The 26,821-nt window shown below is 39.6% G+C and overlaps 1 protein-coding gene across 1 annotated transcript in view; it reads left to right on the forward strand.

Annotated features, from left to right (window-relative positions):
- The window catches only part of USH2A (usherin), a 571,967-nt gene that overhangs the window by 121,667 nt on the left and 423,479 nt on the right, over positions 1 to 26,821 (forward strand). The window contains exons 16-20 of the mRNA XM_073338913.1: positions 433 to 927; positions 3,243 to 3,515; positions 6,758 to 6,915; positions 9,515 to 9,659; positions 19,655 to 19,885. Of these exons, the coding sequence (XP_073195014.1) occupies positions 433 to 927; positions 3,243 to 3,515; positions 6,758 to 6,915; positions 9,515 to 9,659; positions 19,655 to 19,885 (1,302 nt within the window). The remainder of the gene's footprint in view (positions 1 to 432; positions 928 to 3,242; positions 3,516 to 6,757; positions 6,916 to 9,514; positions 9,660 to 19,654; positions 19,886 to 26,821) is intronic.

Here is a 26,821-nt window from a genome sequence, read left to right on the forward strand (position 1 = left end):
TCATAGTTCATTGGACTTAACCATGTAGAAATATAAAGGGGAAGGGAAAGACTCTTTCTTGTTTTGTTTTTTCTTCCAGACAAAATGAAAACAGGAAACTAGCATCATCAGAATGCAGATGAAACATACATGAATAAAAATCCTATTCTTTGACCTCGACTTTTCTCTTTCCCCTTTCTCCCACTCCTCTGATACCCTGGGGTTGAGAAGACTTCTTGATGACAAAATATTTTAAATTTTTGGAATAGAAACTTTGATTTATACCTACAATTAGCCAAGTATCGGATTTTAATTTATACTGCATTTAATACTTAATCTTTTCCGATGTGGATACTGTGGCCTTTCAAAACTTTCATAAAAAGCAACAAATTCAAGACTGGTTTCTAGATGTTTGACATGTGGAACATAATTTTCTTCTTATGTTTGTTTTAGGAACTCAGAACTTCAGTGACACCACTTTGTTCCCTTATACATTCTATTCCTATTACCTCAAGGTCAGCAATGTTCATGGTTCTACAAGGAGTGCAACAGTGATGTACAGAACAAAATCAGGGACACCTAGAGGAAACCTACATTTAAATATAATTTCTCCTGTTGGCCCACACACCATTTCCTTTAACTGGACAACCCCATCAAATGACTCTGGGCCTATAGAAAAATATGTTTTGACGTGTGCTTATTCAGTTGATCTTCAGCCTTGTGGCCAGTATGAAGGTTTAGAAACCTTTACAACTATTCAGAATCTGGTTCCGTTTACAAAGTACATTTTTGGTGTTCAAGCATGTACCAGTGGAGGCTGTTTGCAGAGCCTGCCAGTGACAATAATTACTGCACAGGCCCCTCCGGAAGGGCAATGCTCTCCTGTGATACAAAACATCAGTGCTACAGAGCTCACCCTAAAATGGTCTCCACCTACAAAACCAAATGGTAAGTCTTAATACGTTTAATCTCTTAAACTGAGACTCAGCCATTGAAAAGCAGTATTTTATCTAAATCTGTTCATGTTTTCCAGGTCAGTGGGACATAAACATTGAACAAAAAAATCAGTTAAACTATCCCTTAATATTATCTGTTGTCTGATACTATTGTGTGGTCTCTTAGGGTCAAGTCTTGATTCCATTGGAGTGCAAAATTCTAAGTGACTGCAATGGGACCAGGATTTACCACTTAGTGACATCTGCCTCAACAAGAACAATGTTTACAATTAAAGGTTTACTGTAAAATCCATTTTTCTCATCAATTAGTTCACACAGATGCAGTGACCGTTGCTGTGTCTACTAGATCAGTAAGTAAAAAGATTAACAAACTAAGAGAATGGAGAGAATCTGTTTTTTAAACCATGAGGCATATATGGCAGCTCATTCTGTTATTAAGCTAACTTTGTTACAGATTTGATAATGTTCAAATGTTATGAGCCTGACTTGGTTTTAGTTTGTGTATGTGGAAGCACCAGCTTTTGTAAGGAAGACACTGTGATGCACTCCATTCTGCTGTTTACCATTTTATCTTGCAGTCCATGGGCCAAATTTTTGTGGGACTCTTATAAATCACACTGGTAATGTTTGCATGGCAAACCTCACAGATACTTCAGGAAAGAGCATTTGTGTACACAAAAGTGGTACACAGGTCTCAGTTCCCACTTTCTGTGAAAACCTTTTCTTTCTAATTTAGCTAGAGTCAGGAAATTAGCCTACACCAGAATGTTTCTGTATGCTTAGGGCTGTAATTATTACGACTATAGGCACTGCAGTGTTAGCTCATGTCAATACTAGCCTCTTGATCCTTACTGTATGTGCCTCGTAGTTATATCTGGTGGTTGTCACTCCCTGATCTGTAAGCCTATGGTAGTTGATGCAATCAATGTCAGCTCCTGGATTCCATTCTCACTTCTCCCAACAACTGCTGATGGAAGAAGCACTTCATTTTGTTTGTCAGAAAACTCAGTGTTCGAGCAAATGAGTGGTAAGACCCCCAGTCTGGTATAGTATAGATAGCTCACTATTTTTTGGTCCACACTATTTTTTGGCCCACAGAGGCTGCTGGTAACTGTGCCTCTGGTAGAGCACAGCCGTGTTAGGGATATGCATAGCAGGAACAATTTTTCAATGCTAATATCATATGCTTAGTATTTTTTAAAATTCAAAGATATTTTATATTGGGGAAGGTAACAATTGCTATGTATGCATTTTTTAATTTAACTTAATACTAGATAGTGTGACTCTTCTCTAAGAATGAAACAGAAAATAAGAAGGTCCCAATGTAATTTAATTGTCTGTAGCTTAAAATTACCATAATTTACATGTACTTGCAAGACTAGGCAGCTGTGAAGAATGCTATTTTATTTCCTTTGGTGCCTGTTCAGATCTTTCTGTCTGCCAAAAAAACGAAGGGACAAGTTGTCGTCCCGTCTCTTCTCCCCACCCTCCCTCATGCACAAACCGCCAGTTACGGTTATTCAGTTCCTTTAAGTCCATAAATTTGGCTCCAGATATTATCCACTCTGATGCTTATTAAGTTCTGGCTGTGCTGATGTTCCTGGTCTCTCAGATGTCTCCCATTAAATATTTAATTTTTTCTGCTCTCTCAGGCCTCAGTTCAGCAAGGTGCTTGAAGCATGTGAGGTTAATGGGCTTACTTGTGCGCTCAAAATTAGGCATGCACTTAACTAATATGCTGTACCTAAGTCCAGCTGCTGTTTCTTGACCATTGAGATCTTGCCACTTAGTTATAGATTCCCTTTGATGGAAAATTGACAAAAAACAGTCTCCCATCACATCAGCTTATTTTAAAGGCACTGACCATTGCTGCCACTTAAATAATGATCTGTCCATTGCACAAACACTTGTTCCTTTGAAAATAATAATATGCTATAGTACTATGGTATCCGTGTAGGAACTCTCTAGAACAACCTTTTATCTGTCCTCAGAGAAAAAGCATAACCAATCAAATTATAACAGTTCAACCTAAGATTTTTTTCAAGTGCAAAAATTATGTGGGTTGTAAGACCAAATGTTTAATCAAATAACAACCACAACAAAGAATAACAACAAATTAGGGGGGAAAATATCCCTAGCTAAGTGAACTTCTATAGCAATTAAAATTACACCTTTGCGTGCATTATATTTTCTATGGGCTCGGTTGCTAGATTATTAGTTTTTTAAATATTTTGTGTTGATATTTTAATTGTATGCTGAATAACAATTTGCAATACATTACTATTGTTTACTCACTGTTATTTCTAGGTATAATCATAAGGTATGAAATCTATATGAGAGGAGCATTACGATCAGATGGAACTCGTATTCCTCCTGAAAGTCGCATCTTCCAAAGCAGTGGATGGCTCAGTCCTCAGCCAATTATGGAGTCTGCTAATGAAAACGCATTAATGCCACCTCAGACCAGCACCACAATTACTGCTCTTGAGCCATTCACAGAGTATGAGTTTTGTGTTTTAGCCGTAAACATGGCTGGTAGTATATTTTCAGACTGGATATCAGGAAGAACTGGAGAAGGAGGTAAGTATTAGTTCATATTAACTTATTTTTTAAAACCTAGAATGTATTTAAAAAAGAGCTTTTATGTTAAGTAAATAACCATATAGGGCTAAATTCTAGGAATTTAACATGAGTAAAATGACTGTGGAAGAAAAAAATCACAATTACACTGCAACAAACTTCTAAGGTCATATGATAACAAAATCTTATTACTCTTAAGTTTGGTTTTCTGAATTTTACCTAGTTTTCCCCATCAATGTGTGTACCTTCTTCAAGCAAACCCTCATTAACCCCCTTTTTTTCTGAAAACCTGGGAGAATAGGTAGGGCTTGAGGTGAGCCTTGAAGGTTGTCAAGGTTTCTTCCCCACTCTGAACGCTAGGGTACAGATGTGGGGACCTGCATGAAAAACCTCCTAAGCTTATCTTTACCAGCTTAGGTCAAAACTTCCCCAAGGTACAAAATATTCCACCCTTTGTCCTTGGATTGGCCGCTACCACCACCAAACAAATACTGGTTACTGGGGAAGAGCTGTTTGGAAACGTCTTTCCCCCCCCAAAATACTTCCCAAAACTTTGCACCCCACTTCCTGGACAAGGTTTGGTAAAAAGCCTCACCAATTTGCCTAGGTGACTACAGACCCAGACCCTTGGATCTTAAGAACAATGAACAATCCTCCCAACACTTGCACCCCCCCTTTCCTGGGAAATGTTGGATAAAAAGCCTCACCAATTTGCATAGGTGACCACAGACCCAAACCCTTGGATCTGAGAACAATGAAAAAGCATTCAGTTTTCTTACAAGAAGACTTTTAATAGAAATAGAAGTAAATAGAAGTAAAAAAATCACCTCTGTAAAATCAGGATGGTAGATATCTTACAGGGTAATTAGATTCAAAACATAGAGAACCCCTCTAGGCAAAACCTTAAGTTACAAAAAAGATACACAGACAGAAATAGTTATTCTAGTCAGCACAATTCTTTTCTCAGCCATTTAAAGAAATCATAATCTAACACATACCTAGATAGAATACTTACTAAAAGTTCTAAGACTCCATTCCTTGTCTATCCCTGGCAGAAAAAGCATATAGATAGACAGAAAGGGTAAACCCTTTTGAAATCCCTCCTGGCCAGGGGAAAGCTCCTCTCACCTGTAAAGGGTTAAGAAGCTAAAGGTAACCTCGCTGGCACCTGACCAAAATGACCAATGAGGAGACAAGATACTTTCAAAAGCTGGGAGGAGGGAGAGAAACAAAGGGTCTCTGTCTGTCTATAAGCTGGTAAAGATAAGCTTAGGAGGTTTTTCATGCAGGTCCCCACATCTGTACCGTAGCGTTCAGAGTGGGGAAGGAACCTTGACAAAGGTCAACAAACTCAGACTCTGTAGCACTTGCAATTTTGGGGGAAGAAATAAATGTGGATGCAATGAATATCATTTAAGTCCTTATTCAGGAAAGATGCTTAAGCATGAGCCTAACTTTAAATACATGCTTAAATTATATCCTGAATCAGGGCCTTAGCTTGCATTTACACCTAGTTTTTTAAAAAAAGCTCAGGTCCACATTTTCAAGAACTCAACACTCACAAGTGGGGCTAGATTTTTAAAAGTGCTCAGCTCTCATGCACTAAATAAGGGCCAGGCTCCTAAATAGGGACCAGATTTTCAAAAGTACTCTGCACACAACAGCTGGCGTCGTAACACCTGTGGGGCCAAATTTTCAAAAGAGTTCAGCACTCAACATATTGAGCTCTTCTGATAATCAGGCCACTTATTTTCTTGCCTAAATTGGAGCTGAGCTCTCCTGACAATTCTGGCTTTTCCTACCTGATAGAGCTCAGATTTCAGCAGTTAAATGTCTCATCAGTATCAGTAAGGCTACAATTTAGTCACGGGTACTTTTAGTAAAAGTCATAGACAGATCATGGGCAATAAACGCGAAAATTCACAGCCCGTGACCTGTCCATGACTTATACCTGTCATTATATCTTGGGGCTGGGGCACTGGGGGAGCAGAATGGGGCCGCTGCTGGTGGAGGGGAGGGGGTGCTCCCCGGACCAATGGCGCCAGCTGCCGGGGACCACGGCTGCTCTGGCCAGCTGGGGACTGCTGCCTAGGGCCGCTGGAGCAGCGGCTGGTGTGGCTGTCCCTAGGGGCTATCTGAGCAGTTGCCCCCGGAGCCAGCTGCTTGGGAGGCCCTGGAATCAGCCACACTGGTCCCTGCAGAAGTCACGGAGGTTGCAGAAAGTCACGGAATCTGTGACTTCTGTGACCTCCATGACAGACATGGAGCTCTACTCATTAGTGATGTCCGCATTTGTTGGTGCCTCCAAAATTATGTCCTCAGTTATTTGCTTCCACAAAATGGGAGGCTAGGCTAAAACCCCTTTTGGAATTTGTCTTTCTGCTTGTCAGTTTTTAAATAGCATATGTGACAAAAGTGTCAAATTTTCTCTTGGGAAGAGGTCCATTAGTACGGTGTTTGTACATAAGAGGCACTCTGAGTTGGGATTCTGTCATTACAAAGTAAGAAGGTAGGGCTTTGACTGCAGTGCAGACTGTGCTTTTACAGGTTTTGTTATCCAAGACAGGAGCATTCTTCTATAAGAAGTGAGAGATGTGTTAATTTCAGACCTGCCCAGCAAACAAAATTGCTTTAAGCATTGACCAATCATTGCTTTTATCAGGTTTTTTTCAGATCACATGAAGATTTAGCATCTTAGAGCTTTTCATCTACCTACTTCCTACCTATATCTGCCAAAAAAGGTGTTTAGTAGCTAAGTGATGGTTAGTACTTCTTTAAAAACATGTGCATTATAAAATTGAGGTTTTATTCTGCATAGAGAAAAGGAGGACTTGTGGCACCTTAGAGACTAACCAATTTATTTGAGCATAAGCTTTCATGAGCTACAGCTCACTTCATCGGATGCATACAGGCTCACGAAAGCTTATGCTCAAATAAATTGGTTAGTCTCTAAGGTGCCACAAGTACTCCTTTTCTTTTTGCGAATACAGACTAACACGGCTGTTACTCTGAAACCTGTTGTTCTGCATAGGTGATTTGTTTTGCCTTTTTCTATAATATATAAAACAATATAAAATTCCATTTGGACCTGAAAATTAATTTTTTACAAGGTGCTTATTAAGGAATTGGATGTGAAAAGACATTTTATCGTCTATAACAGATGGCATTTTACAAATGCAGTAAGAAAACTTGCATGACACATGTTCATTTATTTTATGGTAAATTAGCACATTTGTTTTTAGCTCCTGTATTCATGCCATCTCCATCAGTATTCCCTCTTTCACCGTATTCTCTCAATGTATCTTGGGAAAAGCCACAAGATAATGTAGCAAGAGGAGAAGTGATGGGATACAGCATCAACATAATTACCACACAAAACATGTTGCCAGTATTTTCCCAGGTATTGTTATCATCGATCTGTTTTCATTGTTTGCCACTATATAGATGTTATGCAGAAGAAAAAAAATAGTATCAGCCTTGGTGTCTTGGCAAAATTTTTATTTGCCTATTTACTGTACATTCTGCTTACCTAATTTCTTTCCCCAGCAGTTTATGGCATGCTTTCCATTTTCTGCAATGTTGTGTGCATTGCTTAAGTAGGTGTTGAATTGTACCCCTGAAGAGAGTTGTATTTCAGTGGTTGGTAAAGAGATGCCTAGATATGAGAAGCCAATTAAGGTGAATTGTGTAAATACCCTCAAGCGGTGCATATGTTGATTCTGTAAAAGCGGCATATATATGTGCCCTGAGGGCACCCAGCAATATGTGCAATCCATGCGCAGTCCCTCTATCCCTTTGCCAGTGTGGACATCTCTCTGTTTTATTGTAATCTTGTTGTTTTTTAAAGCCTTTCCTTTTGGAGTCAGGTGATTATGCAAGAATTTCAGCCTATTTTTTTGGTGACCCTTGTAGTTTCTAGAAAAAGTTTGAAAATATGATCCCCAAAGGTTCAAAAGGCCAATAAAAAGAATGCAAGAGTAGTGGCGAAAAATCATGACATTTAAAAAAAAATAAATCTCATGATTTTGGGGTGCTGACTGGTGATTTTTGAATTATTGCGGCTGGCAATCCTGCCTTACACAGATGACTACTATAACTTCAATTACTCCTTCTCCTGAACTGTGCTAAAAGCAAGAATAATCTGTGTGGGAGGAGTATGTAAATTGGCCATTGTTGGAATATGCTACAGGCACTTACTTTCTTCTTTTTCCAGGGGTGCTCTGCCCTGAGGTCCCACCACAACTCTGCTCCTTTCCCCAAAGCCCCACCCTCACCCTGCCCTGCCTCTTTCCAATTCCACTCTGCCCCCTCCCTGAACGTGCCCCACCCTCGCTCTGCCTCTTTCCGCCCCCACTGCTCCCTCTCCCCCGCCAACCCCAGCACCTCCTGCCTGCTGCTGAACAGCTGATTGGCAGCAGGCGAGAGGCGCTGGGGTGGAAAGAGCTGATTGGAGGGTGGCTGGTGAGTGCTGAGCCAGCCCTGGAACACCCACAGTGTCGGCGCCTATGGAATATTCCTGATGACTTCTAGGCCCCATCCCAGAACCTGACAGTGCATGGAAACTTTTTGCGTGGAGCCATAAATGGGAATGAAAAATAGTTGTAATGTACTTTGCCTTGTCCTATGGCTTTTCTAGTGTGTGCGTAAGTGTAGGTTAGAATTCAGTCCATAGTTTATGGAGCACTTTGGGTACCCTTCAGGATGAAAAGTGCTATATAAATGTATGATTTCCAATGTTGCAACTTTTGAAATTTTATCACAGCTGTCCCAATATTCTTTCATGAAGTCCCAGTTCCTGGAGTCATTTTACTGTGCGAGAATCTCAGCTGTTGTTTTTAAAATAGTGTCTTTCTAGTCTTCTGGTTGAAAATGTGAACCCTAAAAAATAGAAGGCAAGTAAAAAGAACCCCAGATCTTAAAATCACAAGTTTTTTGAGGCCTTACTCATTTTTAAATGTTTGGGGTTGAGAATACTGGATTTTTAATTTTAATTATTTTGGCAATAATATTGAATCTAAAGAGTGAGTGAAGAAGTGTTGTCTTTAGCTAGGGAGCAAGGGAATGGCAGCATTCTATTTCTGACACTGATGTAAGTATATAATTTATGGTACTGTCTCTATGCCTCCATTTGCTTATCTGTAAAATGGAGACAGTAATACTTACAAAAAGAAAAGGAGTACTTGTGGCACCTTAGAGACTAACCAGTTTATTTGAGCATAAGCTGTAGCTCACGAAAGCTTATGCTCAAATAAATTGGTTAGTCTCTAAGGTGCCACAAGTACTCCTTTTCTTTTTGCGAATACAGACTAACACGGCGGTTACTCTGAAACCTGTCAGTAATACTTACCTCCCTCATGGGGTTGTTGAAAGTGTCATTTAGTTATTTGTAAGGTGCTTCAGACCTCCTGGGTTCCAATTTTGTGAGATTTTAGATTTCTAGAGAAACAAGTATCTGAAACAGTTTAACTGAATAACACAATCTTATTCAGGTTCACCTATCTCTAACTCTGATATTTTCCCTCAAAATTAAAGTAGTTTAAGTCTTTTCTTACTAATTCTTTGCCTGTATAAATATTGACTGTTCCCATCAGAATGTGTGTCACTCAGGACACTTATTCCGCAATGATCAGATGGATGGATAGGCTCAGATTTCACCACTGAATGGTGACATATTTGTCATCCATATTCTACAGTGTTTGTAGCGATACCAGCACCACTACGCAGCTTTATGAGGCAATAACTATGTCTCCTCATTTATCCACCCAGGAACTTGATTATTACCTCATAAAACAGTGTGATGGAAGTATTATTGAAATCCTAGCTTGTTGATATTCACCAGAATAATCCTTTTCTACTCATGGGTCTTGGCAAACCTTTCCATGTCTAAATGCATGAGTCTACAAATTCAGAGGCTAATTTCTTATTAGCGATCGTATCCTCTATTAACATTATTATTGTTATTTAACTAAGTACCATCTTCCAATTTGTTTGCCTTGCAGGTTGTGTATATAGCTGAAGCTCATGAGCTGTCCTATATAGTGACAGGATTAAAACCGTACACAATGTACAACTTCACTATTACTCTCTGCAATCGAATTGAATGTGTAACCAGTGAGCCAAGCATGGGACAAACCTTAGCAGCCGGTAAGGAAATAATCTGATCCGTGTACAAAGCTGACGTAGCTTTCTAATGAGTACCAGTACAGATGATCATAGTTTGATGCACAGTGACGGGGATCGGTGTTGTTTTAATTCAAAGTGACTTGCTTAATTATAATTTGTTTACCTTGACAGTTTAAAAACAAAACAAAATGTTTCCCAGGCAGGTTTATAGTACACTCTAATGTGATAGGATTTATGTGCTTCTCTCTCAATTACAAGTCAGTTATTTAGTTATCCTATTCCTGTTTGTTTATATCATGCCCATCCATAGCTCTTACGCTGATTAGAGCTGATAATAAATCAGTTGTTTCTTATAAGTCTTCATGTGCCAGATTTTCAAATGAAAACATGCAGAAGTGTATATGCACTTTTGCAAATGCTTGGCTTTACATGCAAGTGAGGGTTGCATTCTTTTCTTATGAAGCGGACTTGCAAACTTTGACTAGCTTGTGTGTGGTGAGTATTTGTGTATCTATGCCAGGGACACACTGATGTACATGCATATTTTGGGTGTGCCCATTTGAAAATATTCAGGTTATGAATGTTCTCTGTTACAGAGCTGCAGTACTGTGAACATCAGTTCCAAATCTGTGGAGCACTTGCTGGTGGTGTGGAGAGAGCAATGTGACCAGCCAACTCTCTGCACACCACCAGCAAGTGCTCCACAAATGGAATATTACCATTTCCAGTTATGCAGCTGCTGTATGGGATCATGAATAGGAAGGTGGTGGTCCTTGCAATCATGAACAGTAGGAGAGGTGATCCATGAAATGAGCTATCTATTGTGATGTGGTCCAAAATATGAAAAAAAAATTGAGAACCCCTGCTATATAGAATATTATTTAAGACATTTTAATGTGCCCTTCTTCCCTTCCATGGCTTCCTTTCTAGCTGTTTTCAGTTATGGGGAAAGTGATTTGTTCTCTCACAATGGATACCACTCCCTCACTGTTCAGGCCTTCTGTTTGAATGAACAGAGATGGCTCTGAGATGGTGTCTAGTCTCTGTTTCTGGACTCCACTGAGATTTATTTGATCTCTTCATGCTGCAGCCCCTTTAAAATTTTAACTTGGCTGTCTTAAGAACCCATTCCATATAAGCATGACTTTACTTCTCCACCATCATTCCCAACCATCCAATTGTCATCTCTGGAATGGAGTATCAAATTAGTGCCAGCCTGGACAGCTCTTCACCATAGGAACCTTACTGTTCCAAGGGATTCCAAAGGCTAATAGCCCCAGAAACCAATATGACCTACATAGGACCTTTTGTTGTTATTACAAATTATCCAATCTTGCGTGTATATATTTATTCAAAGATTGAGAATGAATAGCTCAGTTACGCTTGACAGCTTGTTTATGACTGTCTCCTCCTCAGTTGTGTTAATGCTTAGAGACCTATCACATTAAAGAAGACAGGAGAATACAAAACAGAGTAACAGACAGGTCTGGATTTATTAGACGTTCCACATTATAACATTTTTCTGTTCACCGTTTCCAGATCTTGAAAGTGACCACCTTGAGAATTGGAGGGTTCAGTCTTGTATTGCATTTGCTCAGTTGAAACAGTACCACTGATGTTGATTTTCCCAGATTTTATGCTCATAAATTTTAAAATATAAAGGACAAAACGCTTGGATTTTGCATGCCATTTCATCTTTCACCATTCAGTTTTTTTGTAACTGTAGCAAATTGTTTGCAATCCTACAGTTAAGAGTCTAATGCTATTTCCATAACAGTTTTATATTTTCAACAGTTCCATCCTGGGAGAAAATCTTGCTGAAAAAAAGTATTTAAAATATATTTATTTTTTAAAATAAAACCTCCTAGTTTTGTAATCTTCAAGTAATATAAGAGGTAGAATAATACTAGACAGACTTGGAGATGCCATTCCCATCAATAGCAGGGATAGTGGATCAGATCCTGCTCAATGCAAAGTCCTTGTTGCACCACTGAGTGGTTCAAAGGGGAATTAAAATGGCCTTGAAAGGGGAGGTGAAAATTCTCTGGGTGTGAAGAAATCTCCATTTGGCAAAGAATCAGCAACACTGGCTCTGTGCCACTCCCTGTTGGCCCCTTGGCAGAAGGAGCTTGCTGGAGGAGGTGTGGCTGAAGTGTGCTTCAGTGTAATGGTCCCTTACGGCTGTTACAATCTAGTGCAATTTAGAGTAGTCTTGAGTTTTGTTTCAGCTTGTGGTAGAGCCAAATGCTGCTTCCAGCTTTACAGCTACAGCTCCCATTGACTTTTGAGAACAGAATTTGGCCCATTATCTCTTATTGATACCAGAGTGGAAGGACCCTGACACACAGTCTCTTTCTAAGCACAGTTTTGTTTTCCAAACGTAGGCAAAACACAAAAAGAGTTCCTCAGCCCACCCTGGGCTACAGCTCTCAGGGAATTTTCCCTTTTGCCTTGTTATCCCTCCTTTTTCAGGACCCACAACAAGATTGTTCTGTGCTATTTTAATTGAGCACGACCTCTCAGGGCTTTCTCCTTGGAGGCCCTCTTTCCCCTGTAGGCTCCCAAGGGACTGGAGGCAGTGGGACTTTGGCTATCTTGCTCAGGGAATTTCAGAGAGAAAGAGAGAGAGAGCGCTCAGAACAAAGAGTAATGAGAGTAGCAAGAGCTCAGAAGAAGGGATAGAGCTGGGCTGAAAGCTTCAGGGAGGGGATGCTCCTGAAGCGGGGAGCAGTGGAGTCAGATCAGGTTGGTGAAAGCAGAAGGCAGTTGAGTTACCTGTGAACTTCTCCAGGACAGAGAGCCATGGCCAGAGAGGGCTGAGGGAGATACCTTCTGGCTCTCTAAGCTGGAAAGCTGGAGAGAGCTGAAGATTGGGAAATGATGGGGGGGATGAGCTTGCTGAAATCTCTGGGTAAGGGCTAGAACCACACCTGGTAAGCAAACAGGGTAGAGCTGCTCCTCAGCTCTAGGTTCTGAGGTGGGGTGTGGGGGTGAGGGTGAGAGGTGCTGGAGCTGTACTTGGTGTGTTGATGTATTATTGGGACTTGAAAGAGTGAATGTACTGTTTGGTCTGTGCTGGACAAATCTGGATTGCGGTTGAGAGTCTTTATGCTAGTTAAACATACAAAAGGCTATTTATATGTGGAAAGCTTGTGTGGAGTTACTGGAGGCGATGGAAGAAAAGGGAAAATGAGGCAAAAGTACTGGTCCTGTTGTGCCCTGCTGCAGCACTAGGAAGGAGATGCCTTCTCACATATGGTGAAGAATGCAAGCAGGTGATCAGCCCATAGGAAAAAGGAACTGTGAATGCCTGAAGAGGGCACTCAAGGCAGAGGGCTGCTTGCATGGCCACTCTGTAGCCATTGAGGGGGCACCCAGGAGAATCATAGAATGTTAGGGTTAGAAGGGACCTCAGGAGGTCATCGAGTCCAACCCCCTTCTTGAAGCAGGACCAATCCCCAATTTTTGCCCCAGATCCCTAAATGGCCCCCTCAAGGATTGAACTCACAACCCTGGGTTTAGCAGGCCAATGCTCAAGCCACTGAGCTCTCCCTCCCCTGAGTTACCCTTTGACACGGATCTTAAACTATTTTTTTTATTTTCAAAGGTTTTTTCTGTTTTGTGTTTAATTCAGACCATTACATTATGGATCACATTCCCAGCAGATGTAATTGGCATAGCTTCATAGACTGGAGGTATACAAATTACACCAGCGGAGGATCTGGTCATAGGAAAGAGGTTCAAAAAATGTAGTTGCATAGAATACTAGGAATATTTGCATCACTCCCTGAATATTAAAATGAGTTCAGAGATGTTTGTCATTAAGGATCTCTACTTCATTTCAGGGGTGCTAGAACAATTTGTACAGTGGGGTTGCTGAGAGCCATTGAATCAAACTGTAAACTCTGTATATAATGGAAACCACTTCAAGCCAGTGGGTGTTGCCGCACCCCTAGAACCGCTAGTTCCAGCACCTATGATTCATTTTTGAAAGCAGTTTATGGGCAAATCAGTGTCGTATACTTAATGCAGTTTTCTCAAAGGCAAAACATTCAGGTGCTCAAAAGTTTTCTGTAAGGCACAGAGACATTTAGTTGTGTCTCTTTCTCCCCCCACGCTTCCATTCCTGGTTTGTGACATTTCAGCAGAATAGAATTAGCTGTGTGAGGACTATAACAGAACGGTAATTGCTTATCCTACAGATCTCAATATCAAATAGTCAGTGTGCCTTAAACAATCTATACAGCTGTGTTTCATTAACTACTGTGTGACTGAACTCACTTTTTGTAATTAAGTTTGTCTTTCATTTGTCCTCTGGTAAGATTCTTTTCAAACTTAAATTTAACAACATTTGTTTTTAAGAGAGACACCAAAACACACCCTTGTGATTGCTGCCATTCACCCCAGCACATTGTATTACTGCTCCTTTGCTTTTGATGGCAATTAGAGGGTTCAGAAGCTAATTTGTAGAAGATATTCTTCCAGCAGCAGCTGCATCTGGCTTCTTGGCAGACTCCTCAAGCAGTTGTATTGGTGGCTTTGGAGTTGCCTCTGGGTTTACTGGGGTAATGATGCTGATGTGCAGTCTGGGCTGTCTTACGCTCCTAGATGTCATTTTATTTTTTGATTACCCTTTTAATCTAAGTAATTTTGTCCATTTTTATCCATTTATGAAGAAAGTCCAGTGCAAACTCTTTTGGAGAGCTACATTCCATTTGCACTAGCAATGCATCACTTGCTTATGCCTGTCATAAAATGGTTTTCTGCACAATTCTAAGCAACAGTCTTAAAACAACCCATATCCCATTATGCTGGTAATTAATCGTGCATTAACTTCTCTCTCTCTATTAAAAGTAAAATATGAAGGCTGTTTGCTGCTGGTCTGAAAACACACATTGTTTTGCATGCATGTACATAAGTCTTTTCATTGCGAATAGGACCCAAAGTGATTAAACAAGCTCTCTTAATATGTTAATTTATAATTTTAATTACAACAATCTTGTATATATAGTCATTAGTGAATACTAATATAAATATTTTTCGACCTTTTTATTCATAATGCATAAACCAATCATCCAGTTACTTCTCGGCAGTTGCCTGTTTTTGTTTCATAATACAATCTTTGTTCTCAGTTATGAATGCATTTTGTTCATTCCTGTCTTGAATAATCCCTCATTAAGCTAGTCACTTTCTGCTCCATGCTAAAAAGGAAAAATTATCATGCAAATGTGGCATGCCATATTAAAAAGCACATTACCAAACACTTTTGTTGCTGTCCTTCAATTAGTTTCCCTTCTTTGAATTTAATTTCATTTGTTGTTAAACTACTGACTTGATGTATGGACTCATGAATTTGAGGCTGCTGCCAAGAATGTAGAAGGAAAAAAAAATCAAAGCCTCTTCAGCAGGCTGCAGAGGCAAAACTGAAATGAATTTGCTTCACCTTTGACAAGAACACTTGAACAGCATTGGAGTCGTCTGATGATTCAGCTTGGCTAATTATCTGATTATTTATTTCAAGAATAAAGGCACTGGTTTACAATTAGAGAACTGTAAAGTAATCTAAGAAATTTGGTAATGACAGATGACTTAAGTAACTTCTGAGATAAACAGTATCTGCTCAAACTTGTCTCGCTGAGTGTTCTCAAGCTGTAGTTAAACTGCTCTTTGAGTCTTGGTAAAATAGTAGGAAGCCAAAAGTTGTTTGTTTGTTCTCCCAACATTACACTTCAGAAAGTAGCTCAAATTATTCTTTTGCCAGTGTGTCAAATTTGCATGGTTTTTAAGGTATGTGTAAGCTGTATTTCTCTTGATTAAAAGCTTTTGGTTCAAAGCAATACTTTTTAATTGCCTAATGATATAAGTCAGTTCTTAGGAAAGAACCATGCATTTAGGAGTTCATTTGCAATATAACTGAAAAATTCATTGCATGGCAGTAAAACAATTTACTGTTAATTACAAGGAGAAGAATTTGCTGTACCATGCTCACAGATTGCCATGAATCATGCAGCACTCCTAGAGATTTATAACAGATGTGTAAGTGGGATGAATTAGCAGGGTTTAATAACAGAGACACAAATCATGCAGACTTCAAGGAGCTTTAATTGATATACTAGAATGTGACGGGCATGAATCACTCAGCCATTCAACAGCACTGTAACATATGGTCAGCTCAATATGCTGCATCTTAAATCGGTTGGTAAGTCATTGGTTGTCCCATATGGTGGAAGCAATATATTTTTCATGATTTTTTTAAAAATACTGTATTTTACATCTATTTTTAAGATATGGTTATAATACATGTTATTAAATTGTCTCCTGATACCCATTATAGATGTTTTCTTATTTGTTTTTTCATTAAAATTTCTTTTAAAACCCCAAAAAAACCCTAAAAAGAGTCTTCTGAAAAAGTCTAAAGTAATTGTCAGAAGCCATAAGTACTGTTGCTTCACTCAAATACTATTGACACATTTGATACTGCTTGAAGTGCATATGGAAGCAGAGCTTGTACCAGGAATGCTACAGCAATTGCAGGGTCCTGTGAACCAAATAACACACTGCAATAATGAAACTGATAGCTGTCTGGCTTTGCATATAGTTTTACTCATAGGAGACAAATAGGAGACATCCCACCCTGCCAAAAAAAATTGCACCTCCAAAATGGTTGTGAAGTTCACAACTGCTCTGATTTGTATGTGCTACAGTATGAACTCTAATGGACAGCCGTCAAAAATGTAAGTATTTATATATCTCCATTGTCAATATTACCTTTTAAAATAGTACAAACAAGAGTAACACCTTGCTCCTGTAATCATCTTGAAAACCTTAAATAGCTAATTGCAGACTAATACTGATGGGTACAGAAACATCCACCTGTAATACACTGAAAATTATTTATACAAACATATACAAGTATGTAGACTGGTAAAGGTTTTGTAGCCAGAGTGTAAACACATTTTTATTGGGACAGGAATCTGGCAGTCTGTGGAAAAGCTTTAGCAGTTGTATTAATAAACCTGACAGACTTGAGAAAGGAATATTGCATCTTTAGAACTGTGGCTGCCAGAATTTAATGTCAACAATTAAAATTTATTTTGATCCTTACCTAGTGTTTATTACTGTTTGTATACACAACAGACCTTACTAATACAGAGATGCACTATTAGATGGAATTACCATCTGTTCAGAGTGAAATGCTGGCATCTGTCTTAGATTCTAAAACTAAAATGATATTATTTCAAACAAAAACAAAATTAACTGCTCTTTACTTAGCAACTCGTTTTTGCATGTGCGCTCACATACATAAGAAAGGCTTATTTGTAATGACCTATGTAACAATGTCTATATTTGGATATATGACTTTAAAATAAGCTGTATGGACCATCTGTCTTTACTGGTCTTTTGGTGCCCTCTGTTACACAATGGCATGCAGCAATCATAGGCTTTTAAATACTGTTTTAGCTTTACAATATATTAAATATATATTATAGTGCAAGACATTAAAACTACATAATTAAAATACCCAAAATGTGACTTTGAATCCACTAAAATACAGTATGCTCATTATTTTGACAGATATGTCTTAACAGAATGTGACTGAAAAAAAATTAAATAGGTAAAATTATAGTCAATTCATCTTAACTTAATAGCTACAGGTACCACAGTGACACCTTTAGGAAAATATATACTGTATCTTTTAGTCCTGAATATTTTCAATTTCAGCATACAGTACCATGAAGGCCAATGTTACAGATTTATTTTCAGCTTTTTGGGGGGTCTGGACTTAAGAATAGGCTCTCACCGTGTGCAAGGAGGTGAATTCTCAAGTACCAAGGACATTGTAGTTTAAATACGGATGTTATAGCAAAGACTTTCTGAAAGGCTAGGCTTCTATTCCATATATCACCAAATAATAAATTGTGTCATGCCAGTGTTTAATGCATGTACACAGTGCATTAACTGTAACTGTAGTACATTTATTTGTGCTAGAGGAGACTTGAAAATGATTAAAAGATCAATACTTCCCTGTCACAGAAGCAAGTGTTACGATGCATTTAAGTAGTTAATTGCATAAGCCTCATAAAAGCTTCAAGTTTGGGTAGCAGGGATGCCATAATTACAGTCCAAGCAGCTACCATTTATTAATGGTGGACTTCTAAGGGAGATATGCTTGTTGTCATAAGTGTTGGCTATCTGTTTACATTTTAGAAATAATGAATTTTAGCATCAGGAAGTTGAACCGGAGGGCTCAACCTCAGTACTCACCTTTGAAATGCTGACGTACACCTATTCTCTCCAACAATGAAGTTTTGATTGTTAAGCCATGTTTTTTGTTTAAACCTCTGCATTTATATTGAAATTCATTAGTGTTCTGCCCTACTTATGCAGGGAAAGCTTATGACCTCACACCACACTACTTTAATTTTGACATTGTAAATTTCTAACATAGCGATGTGATGCTAATTAGAGTGTGAAGTCATAAATGATGTCTAAGTAGGAATTTACAACACACACAGTATGGTTGGTGGGTTTTTTTCATCCCTTCAAGAAGATTATTTATCAAGTTGGAGGAAAAGAAATAGCAACATGCTACAGGTTAATGGGAGAAAAGAAAAGTATGTTAATAGTCCTGTAAATACAACGATCTTTAAAAGGAGTCATTAATTCAATCCAAATGAAGGTCTATACAATGAATTCATAGTATATACAAGGGTGTGTTGTGATGTAATTTGTTAGATTTTGAAGATCTGTATTTTAGTCCAGATCATGTTATTCCTGAAGTGAGTTTGGTGCCCTATAATCATCATGGGAACGGTTTCCTTGAACATGTTTCCATCATATCTCCCTTCCAGTCGCACACAATGAAGATTCATTTATTAAATCCTTATTTATCAGACAGAGGGGTTACTAACAATATAAAATGGATATGGATTCCATTAATAAAGAACTACTGCACATCTGCTGTAGACCTTAGCTTGTTACACTGCTTTGCTGAATCAATCCACTCACACCTGTAGGACCATCATTTCATTATCCAGACAGGTCATGCTGCCCTCCAGTGGCTTACTGTACAGTGTTTTTTAAAAACTTCAATAGTTTTATTTCATAATTCAACTGTAGAGTCATCATCTCAGTTGGCTTGATTAAACAGGTGTCACACTGAATGTTCCAGTATTGGGAAAATAAAGTAATAGTATCAAACTCTGTGACATGCTCAGACCTGCAAAGAGTCACTCTTGTATCAGCTTCATAGTGTCCTGCAGAGCACCAGTTTTTAGGCAAGAAAAGATGGAGAGTAACATTTACTCAAGTTGGAGAATTATCTGTATACATGACAATGGCTCATAAAATTATATACCTGCTTTGAGGAAGAATCTTTCATGGAAACAGTGAGGATGTGCCAAACTGGTTATTTGCTAGAGTGCAATCACGGTGTTGTAGGTCCTCAATACAAGTACTGGGATAATGGTTGTGCTTTTGTTGTCCAGAAGTAGTTCACTTTGTGGCAAAATCGTGTTTTATCATGTTCCAGAGTGCTAAAATGCAGTTAGGAAGAAGCTACTAAAGTTTGATTTTCCTCTGAGCTTAGGCCCCGACCCTGCATTGAGAACCCTGTGGCAGTGTGCCTACATGGAGCCCCTTGAGAGCAATGCAGGATTGGGGGCTAAGAGTCTAATATAGGAGAGAACATTAATTCTATTATGTAGGAAGTGATTCAGATTATTAAGGGTCCATAAGAGTTATGTCTCATGGTCTGCGTGGGATGGAATAGTAGATAATTGTATCAGAAGTTTGAAGATCAAATGAGGCATTACTACAGGGTTGAGACTAGGTTTTTTTTTAACCATCAAGAATCCTTCCATTAGTATAGTAGCACAGTATAGGGGCTCCATGGAGATTTGCATTTATTGACCAGAAACTGGGTCCCTCATAAACAATATATTACGTGTATGAAATTAAGTCTCAAGAAGTCTGGACGGTTATGCATGGGTAACAATTTTTTCCCCTACACATAGCACCAAGAAAACTTGCTGCCCCTCTTCTTGAAGGAGTAAACAGCACAGTGTTAAAGATAAATTGGAATGAACCTGAAGAACTTAATGGGCCTTCTCCCATCTACCAGCTGGAAAGGATGGATTCATCTTTAGCTATATCGAGGGTAGAAGTAATGAAAGGAATCCGTTTCCCAGGAAATGGTTATTACAAATTCCCCAGTTCTGCTCTCCCTGCCAATACGTACTTTACAGGTAAATGAATTTAAATTACTTACAGAATGTTTAAATTGTACTCTGCATTTGTTTTACCATTTATTATCTTCTATATCATTTTTTTATTGCTAGATCTGTAGCTTTTACTTTGAGTATTGTGTAATTGTTAGCTATGTAAAGACTACTTCAGTTGTGCTAAGTCTATAACTGAATGCATTCACTTGAGAGTTACAAATTCTCACAAAGAACCTGTAGAAACCTTTATCAGACATGGGATTTTGATTCCTTTGGACTCAGACACTGATCTATGGTGAGCACTGCTGCAGACATGATACATTTCTTAGTGGGAAGTATAAACTGGATTTTTATTTATTTTTCTGGGGTGAGATCTCTGCAGTGTATTCACTATTGATTCTAAAGCGTGTTTCTTCCTCTGCTACCATTTACTGCCCCGGGGGGGAGGGGGGGGGGGGGGCGTGAGACCTGGTAGAAAAACTCTCTTTCCCTTGCTCCTGTTTTGGATTTCTCTAGTATTCTCAGAGTGATGGGACAAAATGTACCTGTGACTATGAACATCAGTGTTTTGGGTGTGTGGTGGGGGTAGGGGCTGGGTGAGGGGGCGTTGCACCAATCTGACAAATTGACTTGTAGTTCTGCTGTTCCTGGATGGCTGGTGCTTACCATCAGCACTCTTTCTATCCTTGCTTCTGGCTTGGGCGAGTGAACTTTTCAGGTGGAAAGCCTGTGAAAGATGCAGTGCTCTATTGAAATAATCTGCTTCTGCTGTTGCCCTTCATTCTGTGGACCAGACAAGTGTGTTTCCAGGGCATCAGTGAAAACTTGAGCTGCTTGGGAAATGTCTAGGCCAAGCTGATGATGTTTTCTGGGATGCCAGCTCATGGTACCAATTGGCCTTCATCGTTTTCACCAGATTCAAAGTGATCACTTTTCTCTGATTTCCTGTTGACAGGCTGAATCATATCACTTTGCTCAATGCTAGTGTGTCAATTAAAAGTCTTGTATTCACTCATTTTGCTGACTTTGTCTTAAGATGCTTTAAGCACAGTGGTGATTCACGGGAGTTGTCTCTGACTGCGCATAGCCAAGCCCATAGCAACAGCCAGTGGACTCTCTTCAACAACTAAAGTGCCTGATGTTCATTCCCCTGTTAATAAAAGCCTGTAACCTCCCCTGCATGTTTAGTGAAAAATCTTTTATTTGCTAATCCCATTGTCTCTCTGTACTGTGGTGGTCTAAATTGCATAGGGATCAAGGGTGCAGTTTTTCTGATTGGGCTATTGCTATCAGCTCTATTGCTCCAGTGGAAGGGGATATTCTCCACTATTAGTCTGAGGAGAGGCAAAGAGTGATGGATATCACTGAATCTCCCTCTACTCGTGCTCAGAAGCCCCGGAATGTTCCATTTCCCTTCCATGGGTGGGACAGCTAGCTGGGCTCATTAACGTAATCTGTTCTGTTGTCGTGACTTCGGTGCTACAAGCAAAGTGTTGTTTGACCATGGGGCAGTTTAGCCAGTGAGGTTGTTTGTACTCTTGAAACTGAGGGCTAGGAGGAAGGAGAAGGTCTCTCTGGAGATGGTTGAAGCGGACTCTGGAAGGTATAGACAGAAAGGATGGGAGAAGATGTTAAAATAGAATCCCCTTTAATTTGCAATTTTGTGGCTGCTTATGATACAGATAAATGTCATTTATCATCACTTGGGATTATAATCTTTCTATGGAGATCAGCTATTAGTCATAGTATCTGCAGATGGGCTGGGACTGAAATATGGTAAGCAATTTGTCCAGACATCTACAGATAACACCGGGCGACCGGATTAAATCAGCCAGTATGATACCCAGAAAGGTAGAAGTCATGTATCTTGACAACTCAATAAATTATCCAAAAATAAAAATGTGGGTAGCTGTATATTCAGTCATCTGGATTCAGCACCCCTTCCAAAATATTACGGGGGCAGGGGGAGGGGAGGGACAGAGAACTTGAAGAACGAGATCATAAAAAGAAAGAAGTGTATGGAAGGTAAAAAATCCTTTTAAATTGTTTTCTCCACATATTCCTTCCCTAAATCTTTCCCTTACAATGCACTGCTGAAGTCAGGCATTTGGCATACAGTGTATTCTTTAGATGGAATGGTTTCACTATACATACAGCTGTGTGCATTTTTGACACAAAAGTGTGCCAACTTGTACATGCCAGCCAGCAGACATATTGTGTGTGTGAATACTCACTGTTTCCAGAAAAGACAGATCAGTTTATTCATTGATAATAAATGTAGTTGTCCTCACTTCCTTCCCTGACCATTCTTATACTCTGAGGGGCAAGTAATAGGGGCAGATGTATTATCTGGGAAGTTTTCCAAATTCATCTTATAAAAAGAAGTAAGGCAATAAACATTGGCTGTACTAAGAAGCATCCTTCTGTCTGTAACAAAGTCTCCAGCTCCACAGTAAAATGTGCTCTGAGTATACGTTAGGTAGAGAGGAAGTCCGGTATAGATGAAAATCACTTCTGCCACAGCTGTCCACAAGCAACTTGTCAGTTCCCAAAACTGTGAAGAATTTTCCTCTATACAGCTGCATGCTTAAGGCACCTGGAAATAGACTTTTACGGAAGAGGCAGATTGAATTATTTTGGACACTCCTGCCCTACTCTGGAGGTAACAAAACATGTCCTAATTTATCTGCATTCTCCATATTCTTCAAAATGTTACTGGGTGCACTAATTGTTAGTAATTTTGCTTTAGGTGATGCTGTTTCAGGTCATGTCATATCAGCGTTGCTGGTACTGTTTCACGAGACGCTTTTGCAGTCTCTGAAGTGCTCAAAATACACTTTGTTCCATGAGACGTACTTAACTGGGGAGGAGGTCAGTGAGGCGACTTCCATGACTACGGTTATAAGAACATCCAGCAATCTCCGTGTGCAGAAGATAGAAGGATGGGAACTCCTTTCTGCCCTAGATTTGTTGATGAAGCCAGGTGGTCAAAGTATATGTTCCCTTTAAAACATTCCCTTGACTCTGGGTTCTGAGACTTGCTTAGAAGCTACTATTTTTGTTAATGTGTTTTTACCAGTGTGTCCTTATGTTTAAAATTCTCTTTGGTAATAAAGAAAATGGGGGAAAAAACTACTGATATCTCTGTTAATTTTCTGTGGATTTAGTGGCTGTTAGGAAGAGGGAATCGATTACAGTTTAAAATGTCTTGTTTGGAGAAAGTACTCTTTAGGGATAGTTTTTTCAAATGGCCTTCCAAAATACCTGTTTGTTTGCATTAAAACTTACTTACAAGTCTAAGAGAGTTACTTGTGCTGGGAATTTGTGATTGCAAAGAAGGTGACTGTAGAGTACAGAGAGGGCATTTTCAGTCATCAAAAATTTGTCCTGTAGAATGTAGTTTACCAATTAGTTGTTTTGTCTGGCATATTTACAATGAGTATTGCTCATGTCTCTCTAATTTAAAGTCCTTAATCATCGAAAGTTATTGAAGAATCAGATTTAATATTTTCTTCTTCCACCTCAACATACCTGTGAGTAATTAAGAGCGGTCATAACAGCAGCAAGAATGTTATTGTTGATGCTGATGTGTTTGCTGCTTGAGAGGAGCCTCCAAATCTTTGATAGTGGGAGTGTTTACAGTGGCTAGTTGCTTTATTTAGATTTTGCATTTTTTTCATTGCTATATACAGTATGTTTAATACGGAGTCTGAACTTGCCTAGTGATTAGTATCCTTAGCGCAGACTGAGAAGAAGAGATTACACTGAGATTTTATTCACTGAGAGATACTTGTAAGCCTTGTGGAACAGGGTGCTCTGTCCCCGTTAAATGGTAGGGGGACTGGAGCGAGCTATCCCCAGTTGCAGTTCTGGCACACATAAAGGTCTAGGGACTGGCACGGGCCGTTGCTGGGAGAAAAGAAGTGGTCCTTGGGTGATAGTGTCTGGGGTGGGGGTGGGGGAACCCAAACAGGTTACTGCTTATTTAAGCAATTGGTTCCCAGGAGCCTGGTACTGTAGGGTGGGTTAAGGCTCCCCTCGCTCTCTCTGTTAACCAAGCCAAGTTTTGGAAAAGAGGGCAGCATATATAATCTGCCTCTTCCCTCATAATGGAAAAGATACTATCAGGAGAAGTACTGCTCACCTGCTGACCTCTCGCAGAGGAAAAAAGACTGAGCTGGTTTGAGGTGTCTTCCAGAGGTGAAGATGGTGGGAAGACTGTACTCCAGCAGACACACCTATGCAGAAAGGGCTTTGTTATGAAGGTGTGGAGTTCTGTTTGTTTGAAAGACTTCGCTGCCAGTCCACGTAAAACTGGATGGGGCTAATTTAAAAAGATCATCTGGGAGAAGCCATCTTGAAGCAGGACACAGCCCCATGAATGAGGGGGATCTCTGACCAGGGGAAAGGCTTTCAGCTTGAAGGGCTATTGGAGACTATTTTTTAGACTTTAATAAATTAGACTCCCAAGAAGGGGAGTATTGTTTTAAGTACTTTGGACTGCAAAAAAGTTATTGGGAGACCCAGGAGGCAAGTGATGGTGAAGTGCTTATGGGACACCTCATTCTATGAGAGGGTGCTCTCTGAAGATGGCATCCTGCCCATAGCCCTCATCATTCTAGTGTCTGAATACCTCAGAAGCATTAAAAATGTATCTTCACAATGTTCCTGTGAAGTAGGGAAGGTACTGTCCCTGTTTTGTAGATGGGAGAACTGAGGCACAGTGAGATTAAGGCTGGGATTTTCAAAGGTGCCTGAGGGAGTTAGGTTCAACAGGAGCTGGGTGTCTGACTCTGTTGCACTCCTTTGAAAATTGCAGCCTAAATGACATGCCTGTGATCAGACAGGACATCTGTGGCAGAGTTTGCATCTGTCAGGAGTCCTGGATGTTTGGGAGCATTGCTGAGCTGGAAATCCTTTAGGGTCTTGTCAGTGGAGTTGGGATTGATGGATTGAGTTCAAGGGCAGCTGTGGCTCACTGGGCTCTATGAAGCCCAACCTGGAGCATTTAGGGAATATAAAAAGTGGTTAGGCTGCTAAGAGTGGCTCACCTGCCACACAAGATGGAAGTTTCCTCTCCAGTATTTTGATTTTGTCATGTTCAGAAGACCTTTTTCGGTTTTTCATTTTGGACCAGGAAGGGGCTTAGGGACTGTGTCTATTTTCAATCATGTGAGGACATGATTCAAATGGAGAAGATTCAAAACCTGCAGTTGGGTAAACTGTTGAAGATATTACTGTGCTGTAAGGTCATTTCTAGGGAACAGATAAAAGAAAGTCTATGAGTCTTAGTCTGTGAATTGATGAGAAAGTAACCTTGGTGGGGCAGGAGAGTTTAGCAAGCCAAGCCAGAGCCCTGGACCTGAGGTTGGAACTCCACAGTGTAGGGCAGTTTGTAGTTCCCTTCTTTCTTACACTGGGAGACAATAGGTAGCATTTGCGCCCAGATATCCTGAGTGCCTTAACCACAATATCATATTAGAATGCTCACACATAAAATATATATATGGTGGTGGTGGGGAAACACATACTCAGCAATATGTTAATGATACTTTATTCCACCTCTGGAGACATGTTGGACAGTGAAACTGGTTGATTTCATTTCTACTCTCTACTGGATGTGGATCCATAGGAAAACACCGTTACAAAATTCCAGTTCAGAAGTAGATGAGAACTGGAAATGAATGTGTACTGTACTTAGGCTGTGATGTAAAACATGACTGAGAAAAATGGTCACCATCTGTCAGACTATGATCCTATGGAAAATTTTTAAAACTTTTGCTATTCTTCTATTTAGTATCTTAAGTGGGGTATGGGGAGTTACCTATATAATCACCCACATGTCGAATGAGAATATGTTTTACGTTGGAACTGGAACTTTGAGCAGAAACTGTCAAAGGGCTACTAGGATGATCCGAGGAATGGAAAACTTGTCTTATGAAAGGAGACTCAAGGAGCTTGGCTTGTTTAGCCTAACTAAAAGAAGGTTGAGGGGAGATATAATTGCTCTCTATAAATATATCAGAGGGATATATACCGGAGAGGGAGAGGAATTATTTAAGCTCAGTACCAATGTGGACACAAGAACAAATGGATATAAACTGGCCACCAGGAAGTTTAGACTTGAAATTAGATGAAGGTTTCTAACCATCAGAGGAGTGAAGTTTTGGAATAGCCTTCCAAGGGAAGCAGTGGGGGCAAAAGATCTATCTGGCTTTAAGATTAAACTCGATAAGTTTATGGAAGAGATGCTATGATGGGATAACATGATTTTGGTAATTAAATATTCATAGTAAATAGGCCTAATGGCCTGTGATGGGATGTTAGATTGGAAGAGGCCCTGGAGGTTTTTCCCCTTCCTCTGTAGCATGGGGCATGGGTCACTTGCTGGAGGATTCTCTGCTCCTTGAAGTCTTTAAACCACGATTTGAGGACTTCAATAGCTCAGACATAGGTGAGAGGTTTTTCGCAGGAGTGGGTGGGTGAAATTCTGTGGCCTGCATTGTGCAGGAGGTCAGACTAGATGATCATAATAGTCCCTTCTGACCTTAGTATCTATGATCTATGATCTAATTACGTCAAACTGTGTTGTGTTTTTTGTGATGCAGACAAATATTCTTTTAGAACCAGTGAAAAAAACAGTAAACACATTTTATGTGTGATCTGAAATGAGATTGAAGCAATAGAGCAAATTCCATTCTGCACAGCAATAAATCTTGAACAAACATTTTGTAGTTATTACAAGAAACAAATATTTTCATTGATAAATGGAAAACAAAACACAACCCCCCCCCCCCAAAAAGAAAAAACTATTTCAGGCATCCCAGAAGAAAATTCTAGAATATATTATGATAAACTAGGACAGATGGTCACTTTACAAAGATGGCATTAAAAGTATGTTTGGGATTTCTGTCAAGAGGTGCTATGTGTTTTCAGACCTTGTTTGATTCTTATGCCAAG

The sequence above is a fragment of the Lepidochelys kempii genome, chromosome 3, assembly GCF_965140265.1.
Source record: "Lepidochelys kempii isolate rLepKem1 chromosome 3, rLepKem1.hap2, whole genome shotgun sequence".
Taxonomy (NCBI): Eukaryota; Metazoa; Chordata; order Testudines; family Cheloniidae; genus Lepidochelys; species Lepidochelys kempii.